Raw genomic sequence first — 23,412 nt, forward strand, 5'->3', positions numbered from 1 at the left:
CACCCTCCTTTTTACTCTGCACCCCTGATTTCAGGTAGGTGGTAAGGGTGAGCAGGGAGGTGCCTGTCTGCAGCTGACTCGGAGCTACTTCTCCAGATGTGGGGATACCTGCCTGCTCTAGGCAGGGAGTCGAGGTACCCTAGGAGCTGAGTCCCTCCCTCCCTCCCTGCTGGACAGAGTGAGGATTTGCCTGCTTCTGTTCACCTCTGGGCTGCCAAGTTCATGGAGTGTGGAGAGTGAAGAAGACGGGAGGTTCTAGACCAAGCGACAAGTGTCCCTGTTGCCTGGCTTGTTAAACTCACGTCTTATGGCAGAGTTGTCATCGGTGTGGTTGGGGAATTGGTCATGGAGAAAGAGCCCTGTGTGACTGTCAGTTGCTTGGTACCACAGAGGCTTCTTAACCTAGGTCTGGGACTGTTTTACACCAGTATGTGTGTAGCCAAGTGTTTTGTCTGTCTGTCTGTCTGTCTGTCCCTCTCTCTTTCTCTCTGTCTGTCTCTGTCTTTATCTCTGTCTCTCTCTGCCTCTGTCTCTCTCTATTTGCTTCTCTCTCTGTCTCTTTGTCTCTCTCTGTCTGTCTCTCTGTCTCCCCCTTACACCCCTGCTTTGAAGCTATTCATTTCATTGTTTGCTAAACACATGCTTTAGAGCTTACTGTTTAATATGACCAAAGAAGAGCCTATGTCCATTCCGTGGTCACTCCTAATTCCCCTCCCTATAGCCCTAGAACCTATTTGTTTTTCTTGTGGATTTGCCTATTCTACCTAATACATTTAAATATGGTCGCATAGCACATCTGCCCTTTGTGTCTGGCATCTCTTGCTTAGCATACCGTGATTTTTAAGGTTTGCTCATATTGCAGTAGGGTTCATCCTCCCTGTTTTGTGACTCCAGGTAGAACATGGGTAACAGATCCAAGAAATGATTCCATCAAAGTCTAGCTTAACAAGTCAGTTTACTGGAGTTACTTACAGAGGTGTAGGCAAGGGGTTAGTTACGGGAACCTGAGTGACTCACAGGCAGCTGCTGCTCCGAACACACACCCCAGCACGGCTGCCGGCTCCTGAGCTGCTGCGTACGTGTTCTCAGGACAGCTGAGCAGACATCTCTCTCCAGCAGTCCTTACTGCTTATGTAACATTGGGGAGAGAATCCTGTAAATCTTACCCGTTTCAGGGAATTCTGAGACTTGTAAGTTTTACTTCCTGAATGTTAGGATCCTCCAAAATAGAATGTTTCTAATTGGAGGAAGTGGCTACATAGTACTTCTCGCAGCTAAATAACAATCCATTTTTGTGCCCCATGTTTATTTGTTGTAGGTCAGTTAATGAACCTTGGATCTGTTCCCAACCTTTGTCACAGGTGATGAATGCCGTGCTGACCACGAGTGCGCTTGTTTTGTTTGAGTTCTTGCTTTTAGCTCTTAGATATATATCTAGGATTGAAAATGCTGAGTCACATAGTGATTCTGTGCTTACCTTTTTTTTTTTTTTTGGAATAACCAGTTTTCTAGAGCGAAGGCACTGGCTCCCTCAACAACATACAAGCGTTCTGATGTTCTAATGTCTAATGGTTCCCTCAAGAGAGGTGGCCATCTTCTTACAACCATCTCTAAGTACAGTGGCTGGGAAACAGTCTTCCTTGTCTAGCCTCAATAGGCACTACAGGCATGCAGGGCTCATACATACAGGCCAGCAAACCTTCATTCACATTTTTAAAAAGTTTTAAAAAAATTTTAAATTTTTCTTTATATCTTTGTGAATGCTTATTGTTTCCTTTTTAAAAATTGCAGCCATCCTGGTGGTTGCAATGAGGGGAAATTTTATTATTGTTTTGATTTACATTTCCCTAGGGACTAATGATGTTGTCTATATATTCACGTACTGTTGGCTGTTAGCAAGTCTTCTTCAGAGGGACGTCTGTTTTTGGCTATTTAAACATTGTTTGATCTGTAAGAGTTCTCGGGGTATTCAGGATTTGAGACCTTTAACACATAATGAGATTTCTAAAAGCTATCTACAATTTTTAAGCTGTTTGCCTTCAGTTCATGGGACTATCTAGTGTGATATCTACTTCACCTATTTTGTTCTTTTGGTGATTGTACTTGATTGTGTGTGTGTGTGTGTGTGTGTGTGTATGTGTGTTACTGTAACTACAAATGTTATAGAACCAGGCTTATAAAGTAGTTCCCACATATTTGAGTCTTTATAGTTTTAAGCCTTTGGTGTATTTCAGATTAATTTTTTTATAGATAGTATGAGGCAGGGGACTAACTCTTGTTTTTTTGCATGTGGGTATCCAGTTGTCTGAGAGCCTTAATTTCTATTTTGGGCCACTTTAAAACTAAGGCCCAGGTTTGACCCTCCCCTCTCTGCCTTCCTCAGTAACTGGACCCAGGCCTTGCGCACTGGAAGACCTCTCTAGTGACTAACTGTGACTGATGCCTGCCGTGCCTCAGCTCTCTGACCTCTTCTAGATGCTGGCAGGGACAAACCAGGAGTCTAGAGTTTGGGTGACCAGGTGTTGTTCTTTGACCTACAGGTGTGGCCAGTGTCATTGTTGGGTACCCTCTGGACACAGTCAAGGTACAGTAGCTGCCTTTTCATGACCTCTTGGGGAGGTACCTCAAATGGGTCTTTCCTAGGACTGTGACACTTTCTGATCCCCTAGAGACCCTCCAGCCCAGACTCTCCAGCCATACTCTCCCAGGCATGCCCTCTGCTGCTCCCAGGGATGTGGGTGTTAGGAAACATTGTTTCCTTTGCTGTTTCCCTTCTGCCCTGCGATCTTGTGAGCCAGTGAGAAAGGAACTAGGGCTCTGCTGACCCTCCCCCCTTCCTCCCTCCCCCTCCCCCTCCTTGTACCTGGGGAGCTGAACAATCAGGAAAGGTTTGACATGTGAGATGGAGCCTGAGCTTGACATGTGAGAGTGGGTTTCCAGTCATTGGAGAAGTCTCCCAGGCATAGGAGACTGAGGCAGGGACCCTGGGTAGGGACTCTGCTTGGGAAAGGCCAGTAAGACCAGTTTTACTGATTCATCTGATTCTGTGTTACAGCCGTGGATCCAAATCTAGGCAGGTCAGCCCTCAGTCCTTAGAGTGCTTGGTATCACTTGTCAGGTTGGTGATTTTGACCTTGGTTGGAATAACCTGAAAAGACACATAGGGTAGGGGGACTCTGAAGCCAGCAGAGCCATCCTGACATTCATAGGTACCCCTGAAGGAGTAGGAAGGCATGTCCCCTGTCATACCATGAAAAACAGAGAGATGAAGGCATAAGATACCAAAAAAGGGGGTCATTCTGAGTCTCTGCCCCCCGCCACCCACCACCCACCACCCATCTGTGGTGAACAGGACCCAGCCAGGCTCTAGAAACATGACCGCCAATGCTGCTCTTGCCTGGACTGTGTACAGAAGCATCTCTGAGCTCTGACTCATGCATCTGCAATTTCCTTTCTGCCTATCTTCCTCGGCAGGTGACAATGAGCCCCTCCTAGGTTAGGGCCGGGTTTACTCTCTCCGTGCTGTCTACCTCTCCTCCAAGGAGGGGCTCAGCTATTATCCTTAGCTTTGTCAAAAGGACAAGGGGGACACTGGTTACCCCTGCTACCTCACTGAACTCAGATTCACCAAATTCCTTCCCAGTCTACCCACCTCAAAGGCTCCCCTGACAGACAAGCAACCACTGTGGGATCAATTGCTAAGCACACTTCAAGCCAGAAATCGTGAGCTATGGGGCTGTGCAGGCCATGGGTACAGACCCTGGTTTGGACCTACAAAGCCTGCTAAGCAGGACTTTAAATTTACTCTGCCTTGCAGGTAACATTGGGAGAGCTGTTCTCGAAACCCAGTAGGTATTACAATGGGGAGCCATCGGTTTAATATCATCATGTCAATCATCTCCGCAGTTGCCACATCATTTTAGCCAAATTCGGAGAATGTGTTACACGGTTCCCCAGTGTAAACTGTGCATATACATTTTGAGGGAAATATGGAGACACTTTCAAGTGGCTTCATAGTAGATTGCCCATGGATTGCTCATGAAGTTTGTACCTCTGTGTCAGAACACAGGCATGTGTCATCGTCTCTCTGGTTGACCAGATAAAAGGGAATTCTTAACAAATTATGGCTGAATGGGTGTGAAGAACTGACCTTTAAGAAGATGACTCATGTGTTAGTTTCTCGGGTTGCTGTAGTAAATTACCACCAATTAGCTGTCTTAAGAGAACAGAAATTGGTGCTGGAGAGATGGCTCAGTGGTTAAGAGCACTGGCTGTTCTTCTAAAGGACCTGGGTTCAAATCACTAGCAGCCACATTAGGTGATTTACAACCATCTATAACTCTAGTTTCAGGCAGATCTGACTCCCTCTTCTGGCCAATACATGGTGCACAAACATGCATGGAGGCCAAACACCCATACACATAAATGTAAAATAAATATACCTTAAAAACAAAACCAAACAAATGAAGAAGATAAGATACTTTTACAGTCAGGAAGCAGAAAGCAATGTCAATATATTGGACCCTTCTGGACGTCTCAGTGGGGCTCTGCCCCATGCCTTCCTCCTGGCTTGGTCTGTTGCTGCAGTTCTGACCATGGCTTTACCACTCTAGCTACAACCCTGCCTCTGCCTTCATGTGGCCCTGTGTCTCTTGCCAAAGATTTGTCTCCTTTCTAAGGACATGGGACACTGGATTCATGCCATTGGGAAGTGAGTAACTTTGCTTCCTGCATAGTCAAGCCTGTCCCCAACTCTCAACAAACACGCCTGAAAAGGCTGGTACCACCTCCTTCCCATTCTGTTCTGCATCTGGGGAAAACCCTCCTTCCTGTGAGAAGATCCAGATGTGTCCAGCCTGAGAACCTCTTGCTGACACCCCAGTGTTGCAGTGGACTCACGTGGTCTGCCCTGGATCTAACCTTAGGCTCTTGTTTGTTCTGGATCATCCGCTTTCCTTCTGGGTAACGTTTTTCTCTAGATTCCCTGCCAACTGAAAAGGCTTGGGCAAGTCTAAATAGAAGTCTGGTCAAGCTGATGAAATGGCTCCGTTAGCAAAGAGCTTGCCTAGCAAGCACAAAGACTTGGGTTTGAGCTCCAGAACCCGTGTTAAAATGCCAGGCAGGCATGGTGGCACACACTTGGGATCCCAGTACCAGAGTTGGGGAGACAGAAGGATCCACTCGCTAGCCATTCTTACCTGATTGATGAGTTCTGGGACAATGAGAGACCCCCCCCCCACACACACACACCTCAAAGGAAGTGAATATGAGTCACCTTTCTTTTCTAAGTCACCTTCAGTCCCTGAAGATGATACTCAAGGTTGTCCTCTGGCCTTCATGTGCATATGTGCACGTGCACCCTCATGTGTGTGTGTACCCACAAACACAATAATAAAAGAATCCAGTCTTAGCCACAATACTTGCCCTCTGTGGGGGTTTGGATGCAAATGGCCCCGATAGGCCTCATGTTTGAATACTTAGCTCCCAGTTGGTGGAACTGTTTGGGAAGGATTAAGAGGTGTGGCCCTGCTGGAGGAAATGTGTCACTGGGGGTGAGCTTTGGGGTTTCAAAAGCCCACACCTTTTCCAGTTAGACTCCCCGTGACTCGTTTGTCTGGGTCAGATATAAGCTCTCAGCCTACATCTCTGGCACCATGCCTGTCTGCTTACTACCATAATCTCTTCAGTGTTGGAACTGTATGCCCCCAAATTGAATATTTTATAAGTTGCCTTGGCCGTATTTGTTTGTTCACAGTCATAGAAAAGTAACTAAGATGCACTCATTCCTGACACTGAGCCTTCCTCACTTTCCTGTCTGTAAAATGGGTAAACAGCACCTCCCAGGTGATGCTGTCATAAGGATTGTCTAAGGAGTAGGAGAGTTAAGCCAGGGCCTGCCTGAGTGCTTAGGAGCGCCTTGATCATCAGGCCCTGGGCCACTGGTCTCAGGCAAAGGCTCCTTCCCCTGCCCTGGGCTACTGGCTGCTCCTGTGGTGAGGAACTGGGATGTCTGATACCTAGAGATGTGTGACAATATGCTGGGCTGCTTCAAGGCGCCATGGCAACCATGGAAACTAAACCCAGCAGTGTTCTTCATCTGCAGGGTTGGCAAAGGGCTTCCTGATGCCCCTATACAGTCTGCAGTCAGTGCACATGGTAACCAGGGTCCAGGAGCTTGGCTTGGTGGCTGACCTCAGCATTATGCCAAGGGCTCAGCATGTCTGGTAGAGCTTCATTCACAGCCCTGAAGAGACTCTTAACGAGTTAAGCCTACTCGTGGGCTTCAGTGCTTTGAATACTCAATCTTGTGGGGGCTTGTTCCTCCATGGTCTGACAGATCTGGCAGATCTGGGGCCAGTGAGGGATACATAGGATATAGACAGAGGCCTACATCACCTCCCATAGTCCTTGTCATTGTCCTGGTTGGGAAAACCCTACCCCAAGCTTAAGTTCTGTGGCTAGGCTTAACCAAAATACTACAAGGGCTCAGCCCCACAATGTATGTTCTAGGGTGTCTCTCCCACCCAGCCCTTCTTAACACTAGCAAAAACACACACATACACACACACATATATACATGTATATATACACATATATGCATGTATATATCTATACACACACATATATACATGTATATATACACACAAGCATATATATACATGTATATATATATACACACACATATATACATATATATGTATATAACATTCAGCTACCAGATATACTTCATTTTGGAATTATTTCTTAAAGCATTGAAGTTTACTGTCTGCTATATGTTCCAATTGTTTGCCATGATTTAAAAAAAAAAAAAGCAATGGTTTATTTATTCTTTGAGTACAAAATACAATGTATTTTAATCACATTTACTCCCCTGTCTCAGTTCCTCCCAGATCCACCCAACCTTACTACCCACCCTTCTCCATGTTAGGGTTAATTGTTTTTAGATTTATTTTATGCACATGAGCATTTTTGCCAGTATGTCTGTGAACCGTGTATACACTGTGCCATCAGAGGCCAGAAGAGGGCATCAGATCCCCGGATCTGGAGTTACAGGCAGTTGTGAACTTGCCATTTTGTGGGTGTTGGGGATCGAACCCAGGTCCTCTGCAAGAACAGCAAGTGCTCTTAACCCCTGAGCCACCTCTCCAGTCCCTCTTTTCCTTTAATCCCATCTAGCCCAGTGTATGTTGCCCAGCTACTCCTGGGGATATTTCCCCCCAACCTCACGAAGCTGTATTAGCCACGAGGGTTGAGATTTTGCTGTCCTTATTGCTGAATCTTCTGAGGGTTGGAACAGATTCAGATCTGTGACTTTTAACAACTGGTGTCCGGCAAGGTGGCTAACTCATCTGACACTTACAGACAGCCCGATAGTGCTTCCCCTTCATTGTCTATGGCTACTAATGGATGCCAATCAAATCCTCAGCCATGCTAGAGGCCACGCTGTTGCTCAGAGGCAGGGGAGTAGGACAGAACTGTGGGTCAGAGGAGGGTCTGGACTTACAGTTAGACTTGTCGGTGTAATGTATTCCTGTATTAGTTGCACAGTTAGCAGTTACCTTTAAAACTAGATGTGCTAAAAGATAGCCCTGCATATCATGGAAGGTTGGGGCTGCAGTAAGACGACATCTGGGAGACTGCCACTTTGGTGGCCTGTTTTGGTGGTGGGAGGGGCAGGGTTCACTCCTTGCTGCACACTGGATACTGTAGGGGACAGGACCATTGTAGGGCTCTCACACTCCTAACAGACAGTGCATGATAAGGGGACTGAGGAAGCATCTTAGAGAAAATGCCAGGCGATATGACTAAAAGAGAAGCAGAACCTTGGAGTCCAGGACAGACACTATTCTGAACAATCTTAGGAGCTTCCTCGATGTTTGGTGCCTGTCGTCTCCTGACCCTGATCACCCAGGCTTCCTCAGAGGGTGCCCTGCCATCTTGCCTTTCCTAGGTAACCTTCAGTCACTGCAGAGCTGCAAAGAGTTGTGCCAGGGCTGTGCCCAACTCCAGGCAAGGGCAAGAGGAGAAGGCGGCGGGGGGCCCTGCCCCATAGGGTACCCTAATGTAAACCCTCCTTACTATGTGTAAACTCGGACCCAACAGGAGAGCAGGGATGGGAGGAAATTCTAGGGGACCAGCCAGAACAGAGGTTGGAGGCAGGAAGTGTAGATGAAGTTGTCATGGAGGCAAGATGTCACTGGAGGAAGTGACTGGGAGGGTAACAGGCAGGCCAATCCCGAGAGTCCTCGGCACAGGAGGCCCTGGAGAGTTTTAAACAGAGTGACACGATTTCAATTATTTTGAGAAAAATCAGCCTGGCTGTGGCATAGAGCAGCTGGAGGTGAGAGGGAGACACTAGGGCCAAGGCTGTGTTCTGGTGAGAAAGGGGCAAAGCCTAGAAAGATGCCTGCCGGGGGTGGGGGAGGGAAATGAGCAGGTGTCCCTAGAGGCTTCTAGAAGAGTGTAGTGAGAGATAGCATCAAAAGGGACAGAGCTGAGGTCTGGCATTTTGTACCTAAGAGGTTGGCCTCCTGAGTCCAGCAACCTCATCTTTATACATCTAACCGATCTGGGTTATCCCCTGATCCAAAGCAGCCTTCTGCATGGGACTGGGCTGGATGGATAGTGGAGTAAGTGTCCCTGAAGATTATGTAGTCCCGGCTGGCCAGGACTGAGTCTGGTCCTCCTCCTTGGGTGGGTCTCTTGGGGTAGGGTGTCTTTGGGGGCTTGTGATCTATCTCTGAGTGGCTCCCTGCCCTTGCCTCTCTCTCTGCAGACTCGCCTGCAAGCTGGTGTCGGCTATTCGAACACATTCAACTGTATCCGCATGGTGTACAAGAGGGAGCGTGTAAGTGCCTGGGGTGGGTGGAGGGTGCTACCGGTCAGAGCCTTCTTGGACCACATGGACCAGGCCACACTCCTACATCACGGCAACAGATGGGAGGCAGCTTGTTCCTGCTGTGGCTCACCTATTTCTTCTCATCTGGTACCACACAGGCAAATGCTACCTTACCTCAGCTCACCCCTGGTCACTTAGTACATTGCTGAGAAGAAACTTCCCAAAGAGTTTTGTATGAACTCTCTGGAGAAGCTCTGAGGAATTTGGAACCACAGAATGGAAAGTTCCTGCACAAATAAAGTGGACACAATGATTGCAGGGAAGCTGAGCCTTAGTAGCATCCCTCTATCTGGATGCAGCAGGAATTCCCCCCCACCCCCACCCCACGTCCACCCCCAACACGTGACTGAGGTGCTGATTTTCAAATAGGAAATGGAATAATACTTTTAACACCCGTTTCCTTCTTAAGGTTTAGCAGGTTGCTTTCTGAGACTACCCTTTGAGGGAATCTAGGATTTTTAAAAGTTACATTTAGGATAAAAATGGCCCCATTTAAAGAAATAGTCAAATGCATGTTCATGGCAGCTCTGAGCTTCCTGGGGTCCTGGCATTGTGCCCAGGGAGACTATTGCTGTCACAGGCCACATTGTAACAAATGCCCGAGGCTTGTACAGCCTCCTGTAGGTACCAAGCTTGCCAACAGACAAGTTCATGGTGAATGCCAGTGTGGCTTTAACTCTTGATTGACCACTCTGAAAATCAGGGTGAATAGTGCCAACCTTGTACTTGGTGTTCTAAGGTAAATGGGCGTGACTCCCCAGCCCACTGAAAAATGGCCATTGATTCTTTTGCTTGGCTCACATTCCCGGCAGTACTTGCCAGCCAATGTCCCAGTGCCCAGCCTCTGGTGGGGACCTCAGGTGTTATTTCTGAGACAATGTAGCTCAGTGTCTCAAGTTATGGAGGAAGAGCCTGAAATGAGGCAAGGCGGATGCCTATGTGCATATGTGTACACACGTCTGTGAGGTGTCCTCTCCAGTCACGATAACCTGTTTGTGGCATAGCTTTCTACATTTTTGTTTGTGACGTGGCTTTTTAGAACTTCCTCATCGTTGGCGTTGGCAAATGTGTACTGTTTCAGCTCTCTTGATGGCTGTGGAATTTTCCGGTTTCCCTTAGAGCACCTGTGTGGGGGCTCATTGAGAACAGTTATAGAGGAGACTCTGACCCCTGCTGGAAGCATTGCTTCTTGCTTTGTCCATCCCTCGCTCTCCCCCTTTTCTTGTGTGTGTGTGTGTGTGTGTGTGTGTGTATGTATGTGTGTGGAAAGGGTCTCATTCTGAGATGCTGTCCCCGGGATTCTTGGTAATTCCCTTTGTCAGCCGGTCACCACAGACTTAGTGAGTTGTACAGTGTTGCCTGTCAGTTTGTCTAAACCCTCCATCCTGTCCTCATCTGCCTTACCCCCAAGACCATGAACTCAGTGAGGGTGAACACTGTTTTGTTATTGATTTGACTCACAGAAAGTAATGAGAGAGAGAGAGAGAGAGAGACAGACAGACAGACAGACAGACAGACAGCACTAGCTTTGCGTGAGCGGCTAGTGAGTAGATGTGCTGGGACTTAACATCCCCATTACTCACTAGGGCTCCTCAGTCATTCTGCAGCCACAGTTCTGACACTGCCATTTGGGGCATGCATATATCTGAGGCCAAGACTCCATTGTGCAGGAGGCTCATCTTTGGGGCTAGAATGACTGCCTGAGTTGCATGTGGCCTTCTCCTATCATGTCCATGTCATCTAGACCCTTGCTGGGGGCTCTTCTGTGGCATGGTGGATTATTAACTCTGAGCCTGGGGAGCGGGGAGGTCCCATACCTGGGATGCAGAGAGAGATCCTGAAGAGCCGTTTGGCCTCACACTTCCTCCCATTGGGTCTCCTTGCCACAGGTGTTTGGCTTCTTCAAGGGCATGTCCTTCCCCCTGGCCAGCATCGCCATCTATAACTCCGTGGTGTTCGGGGTCTTCAGCAACACCCAGCGGTTCCTTAGCAAGTGCCGCTGTGGGGAACCTGAGGCTGGCACTGGCCGAAGTCTGTCTGACCTGCTCCTGGCTAGCATGCTGACTGGTGTGGTCTCTGTTGGGCTGGGCGGGCCCGTGGAACTCATCAAGATCCGACTGCAGATGCAAACACAGCCGTTTCGGGAAGGTAAGAGGCCGATGGAGAGAAATCTGGTGTCTGAGGACCCGTGACCCATTCCCATTTGTCTGGATCTGTGGTCCCATTGTTCATAACCACCTCAGTGAGCAAGACCACCCTCCTCCCTGCTCACCACAGGGAGCATCTCATTTTCTCCTCTTGGGAGTTTCCCATGCTGCTCTTGAAAGTGGCTTTGACAGAGGAGGAAAGAGAGGAGAGGGGAACCCGCTGTGTGTCACCTTTGGCTGACTTGAGTGCTGGAGGAGACATATTTCAATACCGTGGGTTTTGTTCTTGGTTCATTCTCAAGTCTCCATGTCTATAGAATGGAGGGGCTGGATCTCTGGTCTTTCCTGTTATAGTGTATGTATGATGAGTCCCCCCAACCACCCCGCCTTTGCTGGCAGCCTTCAGAATGGTCACTGTGTGACCCCTCTGCACTCTAAGGCTGGGGTTCAGCTGTGGAACATGACAGGAGGCCCACAAGCTCACTCAGGAGCATCCTGGACCAGGTCCATAAGCCCCCTGTCCTGGCAGTGTCTGGTGCAGACCCTAAGCCTTCTGAGCGTGAGACTGATGCTCCCCACCGTACACAGGGCAGGCCTGAGGCTCAGCTGCTCTGAGGATGTGTGTCTGTCTCCAATAGATGGGGTCAGTGTCAGGGTGGAAGGGGTACAGAATGACAACAGAGTCACCAGGGAGCTATGAGGCAGGCCTATCTGGTCCTATTCCAGGGGTGAAAGCAAGGATGCAGGGAGAGATTTCAGACAATTGCATTGGAGGCAGTAACCACAGGAAACAGAGAGTCGAAGGAAGCATGCCCCCTCCCATTTTGATGAAACAATCTTTCTTCCTGGTCTCAGTTTCCCTCTTTTGACTGCGACATGAACCCAGGGTATACTTCATTGCGTGCCTCCCTCTGTGGGTAGAAAAAAAAGGCAGCCCAGGCAAAAGGGGGGTGGCAGCCATATCTGAAAGCTGCCGGGGGTGGGGTGGGGGGGAGGTTGAGGGGGTAGTGGTGTTGTGGTGACCTTGGCAGTGTCCTTCAACAAGACAACTAAGGGTGCTGTTTACCCATGGCTGCCATCCTGTGGTCTGATATGTTTGGATCCTCTGGTTTTTTAAGACCAGACAGAAAAATGGACCTTCCTGTAAGACATCACAGTTAAAAATTGTCAGGTACTTCTGTTACATAAGCTAAGAGAGACAATCGTGTGGCCTGACGTGTGGACTGAACGGAGCGGGCCGGGGCTGACTGAAACCTGCAGTCTCGGCTTTTGGCCACGCCCTCCTGAACGACAGCAGCATTTCCAGGCAGTGTGGGCGCCACTTGGGATCCCCTTGCTTTGTGGTTTTAATCCCAAATTGCCGGTCCACGTCCAGGTTAACCAGCATGTGCTATGAGAGGCAGCCGGACATTCTGAAGCAAATTGCCAGATGACTCTGTGTCATCTACTTTAGGACATGTGACAGATGGGCTGGAGGTCAGTGAGGTGGCTTGGGTCATCGTTTTTTTGGGAGAGCCAGTGACTTCCTCCTGAATGTGTATTGATGGTACTCTGTGGCTGAAACCTGAGCAGAACAGAGGAAGTGGCCTGCAGTAGACACACTCTGGGACTCATTACGGTGCCCGCTTCTGATAATCTCTTAGGTTAAGGGTTCTAGGGGAATCCACCCAGACTATGTACACAGTTTTATATCCTCTCATATTCCCCATGGAAACAGACACAATGGCATATGCATTTATTTAAAATAGGTGTGATACTTAAAATAGGTGTGCACTGTTCCTTCAAACACACATGCACATGCACACAAGCACAGGCACACAGTCAGGGCCATTACCCTATGATAAGAATTCCATTTCTGAAGTTAGGCCGTCAGTAATCCTATCTTTGCCCAAACTGAGAAAGTTAGCATGACTCACCTGGTGCCACCAAACTTCAGCCATGTCATTTCACTGCTAGGACAGACAGGAGGTCCATGGAGCTCTTGGCCCAGCATCCGGCATGTTGAAATTGTGAAGTAACTGTCACCTGTATGGTAGCTGTGCTATTTAAAATGCCCTGCAGATGACCGTTTAGCCTGTTTGCTCTTTGTCTTCACTCCAAACAGTGAAGTTAGCAGCCAATTAGTTTATAAAGAAGCTCCTTCACTGGGGCTACTTCTCTCAGTGCGTGGGCTCTTCAACTCATGAGTGGGCCCAAGGGTGTGGCCATTTTTAAGATTCTTGGCACACATTGTGAAATTTATGCAGAAGCGCCTTGTCACATTGCACTGGCAGCTGCTGAAGTTGAAAGGAGTAGGTACTGTACAGATGTGTGGCTACCAAACACACCACACACACATGCACAAATACCACACACATGTGCACACACACTTATACTCATGCACACACTCACATACATGCACACACTCACACATACTCACATACACATGCACACACATCCACACACATGCACACTCACACACACTCTCACACACTCATACAGTGCATACACTCACATACACACACACAACACACATATACACTCTCACACATGTGCATGCACACACAATACACATGTACATGCACACACATGCATACACACATATATGCACACACATTCACACATACATATACATGCACACATACATGTACATGCACACACATTCATACACACATATACATGCACACACATTCACATACACATATATACACACACACATTCATACACACATATACATGCCGATGCATGCACATTCATATGCACACATGCACTCACACAGTGCACACACTCACATACACAGGCATAAACACACACACACCACACTCTACACTTTTCCAGGCATGCCCCACAACCTCCTCTAGACTCTTCAAGCTCCCTATAGCTAGTCTCCTGGGGCTCCTGCCCATTGGTAAGCAAGTAGGAGTGGCTTGGGTTCTCTCAGAGGTGCTCCTCCCAGTGAGGAAACCTGCCTTCCCTTCTGCATTCTTACTGGCATGAATGAGCCTACCTGGGGGCCCTGCCACGGTGTATCCTAGATGGCCAGTGACACTCTCCTCTACCTGGAAGCTCTTGGGTCTGTGTACCCACCAAAACCCTTAAGTGTGCCTCCCAAGGCTCATATGTAGCAGAAGGAGGTTGACAGACGTGAGGGGACTTAGCGTTGGCCATGATCTCAGTCAGCTGCAGGCCCAGCTGGAGGCAACTGTGCTGTGTTCTGCCTGTTGGCATTTACTCTGGGGCTAGTCCATCCTTCGTAATCACTTCCTGGACCCCTCTGAGCCCCTCAGAGTAGGTAAAGCAGAGATGTGTGGTGCACAGCACCAGCCTTGGGGAAGCCACACACATCTGTGTCAAGGGTCCTCTCTGGAACCCTGGCCTCTGTCTGTGTGGGTCAGGAAGGCACACGAGAGGCAGCAGGCACGACGAGTGCTGTCTGGCTGCTGAGAAGCAGTATGATCTGGGGTGGGAGTGTTTCCTATTGAGGGAGCAATGTGGAGCAATGGTCAGCGACAGGAAATAGTGTATCAGGGTGAGTAATCTGGAGGGTAGGCCCTTGGAAAGACATGAGGTGGGGTGGGAAGAGTTTCTTAGCCAAGGCTGAGGGAGATTCTGCCCCACAGTGATGCAGCTTGGCCTGCAGAGTGAGCCCACCACAGCTGTGCCATAGGACAGCTGAACTTAAGGCCTTAGGTGTAGGTGCTTGGGCTGTGGGACTCACACTTGTGTTCAAGATGACACGGGTAATTAGCTCAGCTGCGCTGACATCTGGGAGCAGAATCCTGAGACTCTAGGGTCACTGACATGTGGTGTTGGGGACATGTCCTTGCAGAAATTGGCTTTTGAGGAAGGGATGGAGTTGAGAAGGGGAAGGCTTTCTTCTCCAAAGTGGGAGGGGATACAGAGAAGCTTTGAGTGTGAGGAAGAGGGACACGGAGGGAGGGTGCTGGACTCAGTGAGAAGAGAGACATGGAGGGGGTGCTGGACTCAGTGCCATCACAGAGAAGAAACTCTAGCTGGACCAGAGGCCAGAATATAGCTAGGGATGGAGGAGATGGTCGTACATGTCAGTGGGGGATGAATGGTGAGCAGAAGAGACATGCAGCTGAGGGCTGGATCCAGGCAGTTTGGGCATAGAACACAAGATCTGTATAGCAACAGAGATGGGAACAGACCTGTTTTCTTGCTTCACTGGTTCCTCAGAAGTCCTCAGTTGGAGAGGACATGCCCCATGCTTCTGTGCTCCTGGGCGCATCAGTTTCTCTTTCACAGAATAGCTGGGTTGCTGCTGTACACATGTGTGGCTAACAAGCATGCCACATACACACATGCATACCACATACATATATGTGCACACCACACATACACACACATAAGCACACACACATGGATACCACACATGCACACACATACATGCACAATATATGTATACCACACAAGCACATCACACATGCACACATGCCAACACACATGTATACATATGCACACATATACACCACATGTACACACAGGTGCACACACATGCACAGAACACATGTTCAACATACATGCACACATTGCGTACACACACATGCACACATGCAAGGACACTGCACATGTATATACTTGCACACCATATATATACACACACACACACACACACACACCACACAAGCACAGAACATGTGCACACCGACATGCCAGCACACATGTATACACATAGGCACACCGCATGTGCACACACATGCTAACACACACATAACACACATGCACATAACATATGTACACCACACATGTACACACATGTACACACACACATGCACACCATATATACTCTATTCTTCTCCAGTTGGGAAGTGCAGCAGATTTTCTAAGATCCCCTAAGTGATAAAATCATTAATGATAGCTCTGTTCACTTTCTAAATAAGAGAACTATGTGGAAAGTCAGGAACTCTGGGGACACAGGTGAGACCCTAAAAACCCAGACACATTCCGGCCCTTGATAGTTTGGCTGTGCTTCTCCAGAAGGCTCTGAGATGCCAAAAGGAAGTGAGGGCTGGGGCCCTGGCAGCTTAGAAGTGGAGGAAGGAGGCCTAGAGTGGCTGTGCATAAAGCCGTGCACTCAGCATGATATACCATAGTTAACGTTGCATGCATTGGAGGTACATTGTGGTGTTTGCTATTGTTTTGCTTTGGTTTTGTTTTAAAACCAATGGGCAAGACTAAGTGTTGTCCTGATGTCTTGACGCCAGCCTTGAATGTTCTTGTTCCCAGATAGTTATCAGTGGCCTTGATTTAGGTGGTGACGTTGACAGGTTGTATACTTTCAGAATCACAGATTCTATCAGGGCAGAACAATAAGCAGAAGAATGGTAACTATGCCTCTTGAGCAGAGTGGGGTCTCAAAACACTTACTCCAGTGAAGTGTGTCTGTAACGCTTTCTTCCTATGTCACAAAGCCAAGGAAGTAGAGCGCCATTCATCTTTGTCCCCTCTTTATAGATAAAGAAACAAAGACCTAGGAAGTCTGGTCCCTTGAGCGGGTTTCAGTAAGTACTAACTGAACAGGTTCGGGCATGCTGGTGTGTTTTAAGGCAGGGTTCTTTCTACTGAAGCACCTGACTCTTTTGGAGCCCCTGAGTCCTGGGGAAATTGATGGACTCTTGAGAAACAATAGCTAGCAAAGTGCACCCCAGATGAGAAGTTCTCGACATGTGATCTGAGGGGTCTACCAGGCTGCTCATACCCAAACCCAATCCTAAGAGGGTATAGCTGGTTTGTTTGCCCAGAGAGCATATGGGATGCCTCTGTTACCTTAGACTGTGTGGATGAGAACATGACGGGGAGGATTTTGTTGAATGCCAAGTATATGAACTTTTGGCCTTGATGTGGGGACCTGCTCAGGTCTGCTCGTCTAATGGGTATGGGATGATGCTGAAGTGTTCAGGTCTCAGGCTACAGATTCCTACCATAAGGAAGTGTCCTGTCTCAGAAAGGGTGTTTGCTTTCTGTTGCTCTGATAATACAATGACCAAAAGCAACTTGTGGAGAAAATGTTTATTTCCTCTCATATCAACATTCCATCATGAAGTTAAGTCAGGAGGCTAGAAACCTCACAGCAGGAGCCTGTACGCAGGGACTGAAGAAGACCCATTGAGGAACACTGGCTTGCTCTCTGTCTTAGTCAGGGTTTCTATCACTGCAACAAAACACCATGACCATGAAAGGTGGGGAGAAAAAGGGCTTATTCAGTTTACACTTCCAGCTTGGAGTCCATTACTAGGGGAAGTGAGGACAGAAACTCAAGCAGAACCGGAACCTGGAGGTAGGAGCTGGTGCAGAAGTCATGGAGGGGTGTTGCTTACTGGCTTGCTTCCCATGGCTTGGTCAGCCTGCTTTCTTATAGAACCCAGGACCACACAGGGGTGGCACCACCCACAATGGGCTGGGCCACCCCTCATCAATAACTAATTAAGAAAATGCCTTACAGCCAGATATTATAGAGGTGTTTTCCCAATTAAGATCATCTCCGTTCAGATAAGTCTTGTATGTGTGTCAGGTTGACATAAAAGTAGCTAGCACACACTCCACGGCTTGCTCAGCTGGAATCTTTTTTGATGCCACCTCAGACCGCCAACCCAGGTATGGCACCATTCTTGGTGGGCTAGGCCCATATCAGTTGTTAATCAAGAAAATGTCACTCAAGCAATCTGATGGAGTCATCTTCTCAACTGAGAATCCCTCTTCCTAGATGATCCCAGCCCATGTCAATTTGACAGAAAGACAAACAAGAAAACGTAATGGGACTCAAGGATGAGACAGCATACGAGGAAATAGAAATGTCAAATTCAGATATCTACCCACCTCAAAACCAAACAAGCACAGCAGCATCCTGCAGAGGGATGAGAGAGACCAGAGATGGATGGCCAGAGATGAGGCCAGCAATCAGGACACTTGCTGAAGAGCCATAAGACCAGTTAGCCACTGTCAAAAAGCAGTCATGACAGGGACCAAAACTGATGATGTAGACCTGTAGATTTATGTGGGGCTCCCACCCCAGGGCGAAAGTGAATGTAGCAGTGGGTCCTTTTTCTTGTCTCAAACATCCTGCCAGTCTCTGAGTTGGGCAGCGACTGCCCTACTGAACCTGTAGGTCATGACTCCTTTGGGGGTTGCATATCAAACATCCTGTACATCAGACATTTCCATTACGATTCATAACAGTAGCAAAATTATAGTTACAAAGTAGCAATGAGACAAAACAATATGGTTGGGCGGGTCATCTTAGCATGGGGAACTGTATTAAAGGGCATCAGGAAGGCTGGGAACCAGTGGTGTGGCAGTTATGTGCCAATGGGGCTGTAGGTCTTCTGAGATCTATAATCTATACCAATTAGAGGATGGTAACATGTTTTTGATTTAGGGAAAGTATCAGTCTTAGCGGCTCTGTCTCCACGATGAAGCATTCATGCTAAGAAACAATCAGAGGTTCATTTCTTTTATGACTGTCCTCAATATAAAAAGTATGGTTAGAGATATTAACATATTTTATTTTAGAAGAAAATATTGTTATATGTTAATCCTTCCACATACATGGGCCCCCAACTCCTACCCCAGGGCCAACCCTGGGAGGCTCAAGATGTTGGCGGGGCATCAGCAGTTTAGTGACTGAGCACAGATTCAGCATCCTGTATCTCTCCTTAGTCACACTGGGCAAATGGCATGCTGGTCTAGGAAATTCAAGCACATGTATTTCTAAGAGCCATTTTCCTGTTATTTCCCAAATCAGCCTATAAGAATCATTCACATTTCGCCTTCACCAACCATAGTCTGTGCTAGAGCTACAGAGGACTCTCACCCAGGGCTTTTTGGCAGCCAGTGGTAGGGACTCCAAGTCACACCCTCTGGGCCAAGGAATACAGCTCAGAGTGCTGCATGATCAACCTTTTGGAACTCCCAGTGTTTTCTGGAAAAAAAATTCTAAAACCTACTCAGCAGCTGAGTATTGACCTGGTATAGTTGTCCCTGGCTCTTACCATTGCTGCTGAGTTGATAAATATAACGTAAAGTCTTCATCCTGGCCATTGTAAGTACTGTGATGTGTTTTCACGTGGGCCTAGCACTGCAATGTCTGCAGCTGATGACACGTTCTTCGTGGTCCTGATGGTAAACCATGCAGGTTTGAACCTGTGCAGGTGGATGCTAAACAGGCACCGTCCCGGAGGTGGTTTCCTGCTTCGTGAGCACTTCCTTGATGATAGATAGCGTGGTGTTCTTTAACCTGAGCTTATCAGGAGAGCAGTACAGGCTGTGGAGCGTCTTGGTAGGTGTGGCTCTATAGGTGCATGCATTGTCACGGAAGAGATAAGCTTTTTTTTTTTAAGATTTACTTATTTTATGTATATGGTACACTGTAGCTGAACAGATGGTTGTGAGCCTTCTTGTGGTTGTTGGGAATTGAATTTTTAGGACCTTAGGACCTCTGCTTGCTCTGGTTAATCCGTTTGCTCCGGTCAGCCCCACTTGCTCAGTCCCTGCTTGCTCTGGTCCAAAGATTTACTTATTATTATATTCTAAGTACACTGTGGCTCTCTCCAGACACCCCAGAAAAGGGCATCAGATCTCATTACAGATGGTTGTGAGGCACCATGTGGTTGTTGGGATTTGAACTTAGGACCTTCGGAAGAGTAGTCAGTGAGTGCTCTTATCAACTGAGCCATCTCGACAGCCCGAGATAAGCTTTTTATTAAGTGTAAATTTAGAATCAAACTGATTAAAACTGAGGCTTAGAAAAAGGAGGTAAGAAAATCATGAAGAAACTGGGAGACGAGCACTTCACTGAAAGAACAAGGAACCCCAAACACTCCCTGGGTGAGGACCGTTCTATAGCAAGAAGAGGCTGTTCCCTCCTGAACGTGGGTGTCATGAGAATGTCATAGATGGAAAGCCGAGATTCCTTCCTGGAGGAGGAAAATGCTATCGGGGATATCATGAGGTCAAATTGCAGCTTTGTGATAGATATTAGATGAGATCAGGGTATGATCAGTGTAGAATGAACCTGATTACTAAGGTTAGCAAGATGACATCCCAACCCTCAGGATATGTGTTCATTCAGAAGTATTTAGGGTTAGACATTTGGTGCATGCAGCCCACCTGAAATAGGTCATATGATAAAGTTATGCAGCCAGAGAGAAGTGCTCTATATGTGGCAGGACTAAGGGTCAGATGCACCATGGGTAGAAGACCTAGGACATCAGTCCCGGCTGTGAAATCTTGGGCCCCAAGTGTGTGCTGTGATGCTGGGTCGGGGTGGGGTAGGTGTGCCCTTTGCATCCCCCTGTGCTGTCGCAGCTGCAGAATAAGAACAGGAGCCAGAGAGAGGCAGTTCCCTGGACCGAGAACTCCATGCCCCATCAGCCTCACAGTTGCACCTGAAACTCAGTCCGAAAGGGAGCCGATCTAAACTCTCCTGGGGGCAACGTGTACTCTAAAACCTGGTGTTATAGCTTTGAACTGTCATTGCAAACTGTGCTTCCTCCTGTTAGCAGTTCGCCCCAGGAAATGTCGCAGCAGGGACTGAGTTTAAAACCCACTCCACCTGGAAGAAGAAACACTGACTGATTTTTAATCTACTGGGCTTTCTGATGCGCTGTTTTTATTTTTTCTTTCTTTGTTGCGTTTAACCTTTGTTAATGTGTAACCTTGGCGTTTCTGAGATTGTATCACAGTCTTCTTGTTCAGGTTTGTCCATTGCTTGGTTAGGTTTTATGATTGTTCTGGGTTTTTCCACTTGCTCTCAGAGTCAATGCTCTACTGTTCTTTCTGTGAGCAGCTATTGTTCTCCCTCATTCGTTCCTATGTCATGTCTTCTCTCTTGCCCCCTGTGCTTTCTCTTCTTACGCCTTAACTGGAGCCTTCCATGGCTTTAATGATCTTTGAGCTCGGTGCACCCTGAAGTTACCCCAACTTCTTTTTCTCAGCTGCTTTTTCATTTCAGCTTTTTTTCTCAGTTGATGAAACTGCTCCCCAGCCTGATTCCCTTGGCTGCTGATCTCAGCAACCCAGGCTCTTGTTGATGCCACTCAAACCTTGTTGTTTGTCCCTCAATTATTATTGAAGCCAGAGGGATGGCTATTTTCAACTGGCCAGTGTGACGTTTATGTAGCAGTCCTAGCCAACTATTGTGGTTGTTTGTGTAGCTCACACTCTTGGAGTAATAGAAGGTGCCTGGTGGCTCTTATGCACATGGATTGAGAGTTTAACTGCTGAGTTATACACCCACTCTGCCGTACTCTGGCCCCACAATGAACATTGTGGATAACTCAACAGAAATAATACAGCTGATAACATCTAACCAACACACAAAAGCCCAGATGCCTAAGTCCCAGCACAGGCTATGCAAGAAGCAAGAAAGCATTATATAAAAAAATGTTTAATGAAATCAGAGGACACAAGTAAACTATCAAATGAACTGAAATAGAATCTAAATAAATGAAGAGAGTCAAACAGGATTTGACATAAGAACTCAATGCTAAATTTGAATTTAATAAATGGAGGTTTTAGTAAGTCAAAAACCAAAACAACCAAACAAAAAAACCCCTTCTTTACAAAGCCCCACTAACAGAATGAACCAAATAGAAGTCAGATTGTCAGAGGTGGAAAACAGATGTTAAATGCTGTGGACATTGACAAAGATAAAGCAATAAAATATGAACAGAACACATGAAATCTATTAGACACCATTAAAAGATCAAATGTATAAGTTATGAAAAAATTGTAAGTCATGGGTGATAGAACTTCAATTTAAAGATATATATATATATATATACACAAAATGTGTTCCACAAAACCATAGAGCAAAATTCCCCAAATCTAGAGAAACAGATGACCATAGAACCAGGAGGCATTTAGAATAGTAAACAGACAAGACCAGGAAAGAACCCACTGACTTCACATTTCAGTTATAATACTAAACCAAGAGAGCAAAGAAAACATTGAAAGGTAGAGAAACACTAAATCATATATAAAGGCAAACCTATAAAAAATTCCAGTGTCATTCTTTACAAAAATTGGGGGGGGGGAACCCAATCTTAAGATACCCATGGAGGCACAAGTCTCCAGAAAGTCAAATAATTCTAAGGGAGGAAAACCAAAACTAACCCCCCCCCCCAAAAAAAAAAGACCTGGAGATATCACCAAACTTGATTTCAAGTTGCTCTACCGAGTTTTAAGAACAACAACAAAACAAAAAACAACCAACCATGTAGCCCATAGAATAGACCAGAACAAAACAGAAGAACAGAACAGACCAGCACAGAGGACCCATCTATAGACTCTCACAACTATGGGTAATAGATTTTTGACAAAGATGTCAAAAATAAATATTAGACAAAAATACAGCCTCTTCAACTAATGGTGTGGGTAAAACTGGATAGCTAGATTAAGGAGACTGAAACTGTACTCTTCTCTCCCTCACCCTGTACAAAAGTCAACTCCAAATGGATCTTTAATGTAGAATCTGAACCCCTGGAAGCATTAGAGGAAAAAAATCAGAACACTTTAAGACATCAGCATGGCAAGGACTTTCTGATTTTAAATTATATTGAGAGTTGGAGGAGACAGGTGCCATACTGCATGTGTGAAGAGTTACGGGAGTTCTCCATTTGTTGGTCTTAGGAGATGCAACTGGGGCCATCAGTCTAGGCAGCAAGCATCTTTACCCACTGAATCAACTCATTGGCCTATCAAAGACTTTCTGAATGGGACCCTGGTCGCTCAGGGAATAATGCTAACAATCGACGAGTGAGGTTTCATAAAATTTCCTTCTATATAACAAGGAAACAGCCGAGTGTAGGGACGGCCTGCAGGAAGGAAGTGAATTCTTGATGTCTAGATATCTAACAGAGGGTTAATACCTGGGTTATAGAAAGATCTCAAATAACTAAATAACAATAAATCAGCCAGGCAGTGGTGGTGCACACCTTTAGTCCCAGCACTTGGGAAGCAGAAGCAGGCGAATTTCTGAGTTCAAGGCCAGCCTGGTCTACAGAGTGAGTTTCAGGACAGCCAGGGCTACACAGAGAAACTCTGTTCCAAAGAATGAACCAATCAAACCAAACCACCACCACCACCACCACCACCACAACGAAAGAAAGAAAGAAAAGAAAAGAAAAGAAAAGAAAAGAAAGAGAAGGGCTAGGGAAGATGTAGGGTACTGGGGAACTTTTGATAGAAATATAAATTAGTCTAACTACTGTGTAAATCACTATGGAGGTTCCTCAAAAACCAAAACTGAGCCAGCTGAACCACTCCTGGGTGTTTGCCAAGAGCACCAAGTCAACACACAACAGGACCACCTGAACACCAGTGCTTATTGCAACAGGGCCACAGTGGATGAGCTATAGGGTCATC

The 23,412-nt window shown here is 47.0% G+C and overlaps 1 protein-coding gene across 3 annotated transcripts in view; it reads left to right on the forward strand.

Moving 5' to 3' along the window:
• The window catches only part of Slc25a48 (solute carrier family 25 member 48), a 36,781-nt gene that overhangs the window by 1,639 nt on the left and 11,730 nt on the right, over nucleotides 1–23,412 (forward strand). For all 3 annotated transcript variants that reach the window (XM_029468606.1, XM_021180338.2, XM_021180339.2), the window contains 3 exons: nucleotides 2,541–2,584; nucleotides 8,777–8,848; nucleotides 10,789–11,047. In XM_029468606.1, the coding sequence (XP_029324466.1) occupies nucleotides 8,828–8,848; nucleotides 10,789–11,047 (280 nt within the window). In that variant the 5' untranslated portion in view covers nucleotides 2,541–2,584; nucleotides 8,777–8,827. The remainder of the gene's footprint in view (nucleotides 1–2,540; nucleotides 2,585–8,776; nucleotides 8,849–10,788; nucleotides 11,048–23,412) is intronic.

Source organism: Mus caroli, chromosome 13, assembly GCF_900094665.2.
Source record: "Mus caroli chromosome 13, CAROLI_EIJ_v1.1, whole genome shotgun sequence".
In the NCBI taxonomy this organism is placed as follows: Eukaryota; Metazoa; Chordata; class Mammalia; order Rodentia; family Muridae; genus Mus; species Mus caroli.